Source organism: Acomys minous, assembly GCF_964271855.1.
Source record: "Acomys minous genome assembly, chromosome: 3".
In the NCBI taxonomy this organism is placed as follows: Eukaryota; Metazoa; Chordata; class Mammalia; order Rodentia; family Muridae; genus Acomys; species Acomys minous.
The window spans coordinates 138,492,234-138,501,837 of NC_140485.1; the positions used below are offsets into that span (position 1 = coordinate 138,492,234).

Genomic DNA, 9,604 nt, shown 5'->3' on the forward strand with positions numbered 1-9,604 from the left:
TTTTTATGTCATGCATTAGGTCCTAGACAAGTGGTTAAGAATACGGACTTGAGCCAGCCATGCTCAGAAATGAACTCAGAGGAGGGCTGGGGCTCATGCAGAGCAATGGGCATGCATCTGTGGCAGCCAACATCGGAGTCGTTTGGGCACACGAAGGTGTTCCTGCCACCAACCTTGCTGCTGACCTTGTGAGTCAGATGTGGAGCAGGACTGTCCTTCTTTTGCCTCTTGCTGAGCCCAGTGGTTCAGGTTGTACTGTCACAGTTAGCAGTTAGGCATTCCAAGTGCCCCACCTTGGGAGACTGTTGTGGGGCACCACCCTCAGCATTGCACAGACTGACTGGTAGCCAGCTGGCTGGGTCCCTTGTTGGCTCATTTCTGCTGTGGGTTTACTGTGGTCTTTTGTGTTGACAGGGAAACTGTGATAAATAAGCTGACCAATTGTTGCAGAAGAAGCTCGGGTGTGTCCTACAAGTACTCAAAGGTATTGTCCACTGATGGGGTGGCAGCTTGCTGCAGCCCTGCCCAGTGCTGCGGAGCCTGTGCTGCACCCTGGCAAGAGCGCAGTGGTGGCTGACATCAGAGGAACCCTCTCACCCTAACACCACTTTTGTGGACTTTCTGCCTTCATGTCTCTTCCATTGTGGTGGTAGCTGATTTTCCTTTAGATCATTTGGTATTTAGTTTGTTCCCAGATTTTGCTTAAATATTTTTGTTGGTTTGTTTTGTTTTTTGAGACAGGGTTTCTCTTGTAGCATTGGCTGTCCTGGACTTACCAAGTTGGGCTTGAACTCACAGAGATCTGACGGCCTCTGCCTTCCGAGTGCTGGGACTACAGGCGGCCACCACTGCACCCAGCTTGATTAAATCTTTTTTAAAAATTAAGTAAATAAAAATAAATAAGTAAATAAAAATAAATCGTCCCAGGCATGGTGGCACATGCTTTTAATCCCAGCACTTGGGAGGCAGAGGCAGGTGGATAGCTGTTGAGTTCAAGGCCAGCCTGGTCTACAAAGTGAGTCCAGGACATCCAAGGCTACACAGAGAAAACAAAACAAAAAAATCCCTGGTGATGAAATTTTTTTACACTTAGCATTTGGGGAATTTTAGATAAACTTTGACAAAGTTTATCTGAAGAGGCCATCAGAAGACACAGACTCATGACGCCAGGTCACTTTTAAAACTAAATTGAGGCTGGGAAGAAAGAGTGCTGGCAAAGGAGCAGGATTCGACCCTCCAGAACCCTACACACACTAGAATGCCAGCAGGTGGGGTTTTCAAACTTGTGGCGCCCTGGGCCTGTGCTTGGCCTGCCAGCATAGCCTGCGTGGTGAGCTAGGCCGGTGTGGAACCTCGTCTCAAACACATGGCAAAACACAAAACCTAGGTGGATAGCTTCTGAGGAATGACACCCAAGCTTTTCCTATATACGCACACACGTGCATACATGTGCAGCTGCACATATTTGACACACATATATAAAATTTAAAAATTAGGTGCTTTGATACAAGCCCTTCCTGTGGCTTCACTTGCACAGCAGATGCCTGCCCCCAGCATATAGTGGCTGCTGAGCAGTCACAGGCCATGTCCAGCCCCGCCTGCTGGCCTGCTCACTGCTCTGCACGGTTCTTGCCTAGGGTTCTCCTTTGACAGCAGAGAGACCCTGGGATGGGTTGCATCAGGAGCTCCCAAGCAGCAGCTGGGCATCTTTGCTGGGTCTCACGGTCTCTGCTGTTGTTCCTGGGCAGGTCAGCAAGGAAGAGGAGGCAGATGAGAATGAAACGGAATGGCTGATGGAAGAGGTCCAGCTGCCAACCCCAAGACTCAGCAAGGACGGGCAGGAGAACGGCCACATCACCACCAAGGCTGTGAAAGCAGACGCTCTCACTTCCCTGCACGGGGATGACCAGGACAGTGAGGATGAGGTGCTGACCATCCCAGAGGTGAAAGTTCACTCGGGCAGAGGAGCCGACGTGGAAAGCCCACAGCCCCTGAGAAACCCACAGCACAAGGTCCTTAAGGGAAGGGAGGGTAATAGGATAGGGCCAGTCCAAGGTGAGAAGGCCAGAAAAGGAAAGCTCAGACCTGGACAGCACAAGCCACCAGCCTCTACCAACCTGGTATCCTTCCATGATGACAGCGACGAGGACCTCTTACACATCTAACTCCGTGGTGCCTACTGGAGAACGTGGAGCCGTGGGACAGCCAAGCACCTCCTACCAAATAAGACTTCAACTCAATGATGCTTCTGTCATTTTGCCTTTAACAAAACTGCTTCAAAGGGAAGAGTTTCTGTGATGGGGGAGGGGTGAAGGAGGTGGGCACCACTCCTTCATGACCGTTTACAGTCAGTGGAACAAGACGTTGCTTGAATCGGCCAAAGGGCGGTACTTTGTGCCCAGGGTTTTGCCCCAAGTCCTCATGTACAAGCATAGCTGCTGTGTGCTTCCAACAGGTGCCAGGCCACATGCATCTCACATCAGAGGGCTGTGTTTGAAAAAAACCCTTGCTGCTTTAGACCCTATAGGGTGTTTGACCATTTATATTTTTAGCATTGTAATTCTCTCTATTTATTGACTTTGACAATTACTACTCAGGTTTGCAAAAAAGGAAAAAAACAAAAGAAAAAGAAAAAAAAGCCAGTTTCTTTTGCCAGCAAGGGCATAGGGTGAAGCTGGCAATGTGCTGAGGCCATTGTATGTAGCTCCTGATCTGGTCCTTGATGCACACTTTAGTGAGCTGCAGTATTCTCCTTCGCTTTCTATTTTGTAAGGACACACACACACACATGCACAGGTCCCTGAGTGCCTAGGTTTGGGAATGCCTGCCTGCTCCATGCCTTGTCACTGTAGCCGTATCTCTTTGCATGCATCCTCTGGGTGTAGCTTTAGTCAGCTGCTAAGTCCAGCAGCTCACCCCGGTGGACTTGTGGGCATGTGAGTGGAGTGGAGGGCTCATGGGGAGGAGCAGCGCGTCAGGTGTGAGCTGTGGGTCTCATCTCTTCAGGTTCTCAGGATACCACCTTTACTGTGCTTTCTTTCTCTCTTTCTTTCTTTCTTTCTTTCTTTCTTTTTTAAAGGGAGAAAAAGTGTTTATCACCCATTTGACCTATAAGAAGCCTTAATTTGCACAGGGTGACTCACAGACATTGTGTGAAGCACGGTGGGCCAGTGTTGTGTGTGGACTTGTGCCAGGGCAGTGTCCCAGGCTGGAAGGGCAGGCCCGGTGCTCTTCCACTGGCTGTGGACTCTTTTCTTGCTGTGTTCAGTGACTTCTTACATTGTAGAATTATATGTAGGTGGTATTTACATATTGAAAAACAAACCACCGTGCAGAATTTCTTTGTTTATGCCTGATTTGGCTGGCTTATTTGATTTCAACATGAGTGTATTTTTAAATTTTGATTTTTCTCTTCATTTTTATCAATCAACTTTACTGTAATATGAAGTATTCAATTTCAATAAAAAATAAATTATTAACTGGGTGTTAAGTGACTTCTCCTTGCCCCCAGTTATTATAGCTCGCTGAGCTAGTGGCTGCCCTGACTTCACAGCTTCTCTTTGTCTGCACTTGGGTTGTACCTGAGTGTCCTGTAAAGCTCCTCACCTCCCCTGGAGCTGGCCCACTTGTGTGTTATGTCTGTGTCCTGGGGCTCCACCTGAATCTCAGGGCCCAGCACTCCCAAGAAAGCCTCTGGACTTCCACCTGCCAAAGCAAACCTGCCATTCCTTTCCAGTGAAGCAACTACAGGAACAAGAACAGAGGCTGGGTCTACCTGCCAGGTTCAAGGGCAAGCCTGGGTCTTATGAAATACTGGCTTCCCAGTGTGTTCTAGGTGTGACCCGGAGAATCCAGAGCACCTTCCCAGGGGCTGTCAGTAAAGTGGGGCGGAACCAGTCCTGCTGAATGGCCTGGCGGTTGGGTTTGGGGGACATCTGTGCTAGGAAAATATCAGCCATGACTCAGCAGGAAAGCTGCTGGGTAACAGGCTTCCGAGGCACCGGTGATTCCTAGGAGGAATAGTTACTGTCTGAAACAGTTTCCCTCTCTTGGCTCCAGGACGTGTTAGCACCTGGGATCCATCTTCCTACGGGAAAGCACCACCCACATGGAATTTGTGTCTAGCTGGAAATGAGGTTAAGTTGAGCTGATGCACAGTAGTTTTGGAAAAATGGATCACTGGTGTCTAGGCAGTGAGCAAATTGATTTATTGAGACATGACATGACTCGGGGCAGGTGACCTGTGATAATCTGGGTATAGCAAAACACTGGAGACTAGTCATGTGTAAAAGAAACAGGTTAATTTGGGCTCATAGTAGCGTCTGGACAGTCTAAGAACGTGGAGCTGCTGTGGCCCCATGGTGCTCACCTGTGCCCGAACTAGAGGCCAGTTGGCACGTGTGAAACAAAGGGTACGAAGAAATGGTACTGGGTGCTGCATGGTAGCTTATCCTTGTAACTAAGCCCATCTCTTGGGAATGACTGTAATCTGTCAGTTCTCAACCCAAGAGCCAAGCGACCCTTTAACAGGGATCACCCAAGGACCATCAGAAAACGTATATTTACATTACGATTCATAACAGCAAAATTATAGTTAGCAACAACAATAATTTATGGTTGGAGGTCACCACAACGTAAGGAATTGTAAAGGGTTACAGCCATTGGAAGGCTGCAAACCTTGATGAGGGTAGAGCAGTACTACCCAGTGTCTCTTAAAGCGCCCGCCATGCCTCAAAACCATTCCATTAACAGTTAAGCTTCAACCTGAGTTTTGGAAGAAAAACACACCCAAACCATAGCATCTGCCCTTCTGGCTTTGGGTTCTCATCTACGATGTGGGGTTGGTTAGCCTGGGAATTGGTCAGAGCATGGGTCCCTCTCAAAAGCAATTTAAATTGCCTGGGATGTCTGGCCATTTGCATGTGTACTGGAACCCTAGATCTGGATAAAGGATAAAGGGAACCACATTGGCTAAGAAAGGCCCCTGGGCCTGGATCCAAACATAAGAAAGAAGGCCTGAGCTGGCTGAGTGGGAAGCAAAGCCCCTCTCCAGACCAGAGGAGCATGGGTAAGTCAGAGGTGGACATGGGGCCCCGTGTGGTGGAAGGGGATGTGGGGACAGTGAGGCGTGGTGGCTGGGACCTTTGTACCTTAGCCAGTCTGCAGTTATATGCAGGGCACCTCTCAGAGGCGAATGCCTTGGAACTCAGAAAATCCAAGTGTCTGGCTCAAAGTCAATTCCTTGGCCTTTCTTTGGGGTGGGACTTCCATGTGTTCTTCCCTCCCTCCCACCTTAACCCTCATGCCTACCTCTTTACCCTCCCACCTTCCTCCCTTCTCCCAGGATGTGCTCATCCCTTCTAGCAGAGACCCCTGGGCTGAGCTCTTACAAAGAGGAAGAAACTGGTGGGGAGGGAGGAGCCTTGGCTCTGCCCTATGTTAGCTTATGCTCTGAATAGACCAACCAGTGGGCACCTGGGCAGGAGAGACCAACTCTGAGTTCCATGGAACAATGACTCTTGGAAACATGGGAACTCACTGAGTAGTCTGCGGCTGTTTGGTAGTGTTCTTGTTCTGTTGCCGTGATAAAGCACCATGATTATATACATAATCAAGAAAGAGCTTATTTTGGCTTATGGTTGTGAAGGGATAGAATCCTTCATGGCATGAAAGGCATGGCGGGAGAGAGAGAGAGAGAGAGAGAGAGAGAGAGAGAGAGAGAGAGAGAGAGAGAGAGAGAGAGAGAGAGAGAGAGAGAGAGAGAGAGAACAGGAGTGAGCACTTGTGTAAACACACAGGAGATGGGTGAGACTACAGACCTCCTCGACACCTGCCCCTAGTGATATTCTTTCTCCTGCGAGCCTCCACCTCCTAAAGGCTCCATATTTCCCCCTAAACAGAACCAGCCACGAGGACCAAGTGTTTAAACGCATGTCCCTGTGGCAGGTACTTCTCACTTAAGCGACCGCACTTAGCCTCTGTTACTCAGGGTTTGTGGCCACATGATACAAAACACTTGTAATCCAACTTCAAAACTCCACATAGTTACTGACAGTCACAACACTTCAAAAACTCAGTCTCCTCTGAGACTTAGGGCTTTTGTATTCAGTGGCTTTGTAGTTGGAGTCTGGAAGACAGGAGTGCTGACGGTGGAGATTTCATGAGGTTGCAACGGGTGGGGCGGGGGGAGGGGGCGTGGGCAATGTTCTAGAGGCCGCTGTTCCTGTTGTGTGGAGTCTGGCTGCACTCTACTCATGTTCTGAGAACTGGGGTGAAGCTGGGCCGGAGGAAATTTCCGGGTGGCAGTAGCACAGAGTCTATGGCTTGATTATTACCGATGTTCCTTCTGCAGCTCCACAATTAAATAAGAACAACAAGTGGGGCTGAAAGAAATGAAAACTGTGCGGATTGGAGATGAAAAGAGCACCAGAAACCTTTAAGGCCATAGTGCAGGGCCGGAGAGATGGCTCAGAGGTTAAGAGCACTGTCTGCTCTTCCAGAGGTCCTGAGTTCAATTTCCAGCAACCACATGGTGGCTCACAAACCATCTATAATGAGATCTGGTGCACAGGTGTACATGCAGACAGAACACTGTATACATAATAAATAAATCTTAAAAAAAAAAAAAAGAAGACCATAGTGCAGTCAAATGCTGGGCAAGAGGCTGTGACTATTCAGAGACTAACATTACTGACTGAGGAGAGGCCTGCTCCATGCAAAACAAAAGGAAAGGGCTGCCTTGGCCAAGAACTGGCCAGTTGAACCTCTGTGCCCCAGGGACCAAGTATTCAAAACCATGGACCTATGGTGGTATTTCTCACTTAAACCCCCACAGAGACCTGCTCCTACTGTCGTGTGCCCTCCTACAGCCCAAATGTATGTGTACATGTATGGTACGTATATAACCCCCCACATGCACACCTACACACTTAATTTTTAAAGTTTACTTACATTTGAAGCTTTGTTTCATCTTTTTTTTTTTTCACAAGGTCTTATGTTCAGCAGGTTGGCCTCAAAGGCACTGTGTAGTGGGCAGTGGCCTTGGGTCTCTGGTCATCCTTTTTCTCACCCCCACTTCCTAAATCCTGGCATTACTACCCTTGGTTTGTGAGCTTCTGGGGCTTGAACCCATGACTCCATCCTCCCTCTGCAAGCCCTCTACCAGATGAGGCACATCCCCAGCCCTAAGGCTTAGCTAGTCTTCCTGTCTTGTAAATTACATACCTTGAGCAATGTATATGTGCTAGAGTCATCTGTGAGGAAGAAGCCTCAGCTGAGAAAATATCTCCATAAGATCCGGCTGCAGGCAAAGCCTGTAGGGCATTTTCTTAATTAGTGACTAATGTTGGAGGGTCCAGTCCACTGTGGGTGGGGCCACTCCAGGTTAGTGGTCCTGGGTTCTGTAAGAAAGCAGGCTGAGCAAGCCATGGGGAGCCAAGCCGGTAAGCAACGCTCCCCCATGGCCTCTGCATCAGCTCCTGCCCCTAGAGGTTCCTGCCATCTTTGAGTTCTTGTCCTGACTTCCTTCAGTGATGAATTATAGATGTGGAAGTGTAAGACAAATAAGCCGTTTCCTCCTCGACTTTCTTTTGGTCATGGTGGGGTTTTTTTGTTTTTTGTTTTGTTTTTGTTTTTTCTTCTCTGTAATAGAAACCCTAAGACAAGTCAGTACCAGGATGGTAGGGGATTGCTGTGATGGGCCTGACTGAGGTTTGGGGAGGACTGTGGACAGGCTTTGGAACTTTGAGCTAGAAAAGCCATTGAATGTTGAGAGTTCAGTGCGCTGTTCTGTAAGGAGGTTGGAAGCTAAGAGTGTTGAGAGATGATGCAGGCCTGGCTTGTAGAGTCTCAGAGGGAAGGGAAGACTCTACTGGGCCATTTGAGTTAAGAATCTGTGGTGTCTGCTCAGCTGGGGTGAAGAATCTGCTTTGATTAACAAGAGCCCAGAACCACTAAAGTGAAACCTTTGCTTTGCTGAGATACTTGATGCTGGTCAGCTGGAGCTCAGAAATCAGTGGTGACTAAGAAGAGACCAGCCTCGTTGAGGTAAAATCTTCTGGGAAATGTTTCCTCAGAGTCACCACACAGAAGCTCTTCCAGGGGTGGCCAAGGTTGTGCTTTGCACTGGCAGCTGAACTTGGTAGTGTAAGAGTCACGTAGGGGGTGCAGCCTCAGTAGCAGTTGAAGCCCCAGGATTGAGGGGGATCGTGAAGAGAAGTTGAGTCTTGGCACCATGAAGGAAGCCTGTGAGAAGCTGTTGATGAAAGCACAGCCCAGCTGCAGCAGAAGACCCCAGCATTTTGGAGATGCCAGGACCATTAGATGTGACCACCAGGAACAGCAGCAGCTGTGAAGTGGAGCCAGCTGGAGCCCAGAAGACAGGCTGCGTGTGCTGCAGAGGGCAGAGCTGGAGAACTGACCCACGGCCCTTGGAGGAGCCCAGAAGATCATGAGTGAGTCCCAAACATTTGATATACTGAGTTATTTACAGTTGGGGTTTGGTTTTGCTTTGTTTAGATGGTGACTGTGCCCTGGTTCTTCCCTCTGGAAGGAAGAGAGTATTCTTATTTTTTTATTTTACTGGAGCCTACAGTTGAGAGACATTGGATTTTAAAAGAGGCTGGATATTTTAAAGAGGCCCAATTTTTAAGTGTTTGAACTTTTAAAGACTGTGAGATGAGCCTTACAACAAGACTTTTTAAAAGAGAGATGAGGCTCTGAGCCTACCTGAGTGCTGGCCCGATTCAGACCCTGTGGTTGAGTGCTGAGGGTCTCAGTCGCTCATGGGCCACCATCTGTGTGCCCTCGATCCTTACTTCCTTGCTGCAGGGGCTTCTCGCCTCATCAGGCCCACAAAGGAAAGAGAGTCCCAAAAGGTGGAGTAGCCAATCCATGGGATATGATCACAGAGGCATCATCTTTAGCATTTGCCATTCCATCTTTTTTATAAGTGAGTCATTGGTTCTGCTCAGAGCTACCTAACAGTGGCTCGCCATCCCAGAAAAGTGACACTCATGAGAATCTTAATTAACTTTTGAGACAAGAACTGAGGTAGCCCAGGCTGATCCCAAAATTGGCTGTGTAGCCAAGAATGTTTTGTTTTGTTTTTGAGACAGGGTTTCTCTGTGTAGTCTTGGCTGTCCTAGACTCACTTTGTAGACCAGGCTGGTCTTGAACTCACAGTGATCCACCTGCCTCTGCCTCCCGAGTGCTGGGATTAAAGGTGTGCGGCACCATGCCTGGCGTGTAGCCAAGAATGACCTTGAACTTCAGAGACCCCTGTCTCCACCTCCTGGCTGCTGGGATTACCGGTAGGCATTGCCATGTCTGGTTTATGGGCTGCTGGGGATTGAACCTGGAGTTTCATCCATGCCAGGCAAGCACTCTACCAGCTGACAAGCCTAACCTGCAGAAGGCTCAGTAATGTAAGTGTTTTTCAGAAGGTCCTGAGGGATGGGGTGTGCGTTTGCCTCCTCCTCCCAGGCCTGAGTCCTGGCTCACTTCCCAGAAAAGCAAACAAGGCCCCAGGTAAGCCTGGTGTATCCTGCCCTGGCCCTCACACTGGTATCACGGGGCAAAAGGTTATTTCTGGTTGGTTGCCTTC

At 48.8% G+C, this 9,604-nt stretch overlaps 1 protein-coding gene across 1 annotated transcript in view; it reads left to right on the top strand.

Moving 5' to 3' along the window:
• The window catches only part of IGF2R (insulin like growth factor 2 receptor), a 102,648-nt gene extending 99,169 nt beyond the window's left edge, over window positions 1–3,479 (top strand). Inside the window, exons 47-48 of the mRNA XM_084775864.1 lie at window positions 415–484; window positions 1,749–3,479. Coding sequence (XP_084631990.1) covers window positions 415–484; window positions 1,749–2,165 — 487 coding nt within the window. The 3' untranslated portion in view covers window positions 2,166–3,479. The remainder of the gene's footprint in view (window positions 1–414; window positions 485–1,748) is intronic.
• The last annotated feature ends 6,125 nt before the right edge of the window (window positions 3,480–9,604 follow it).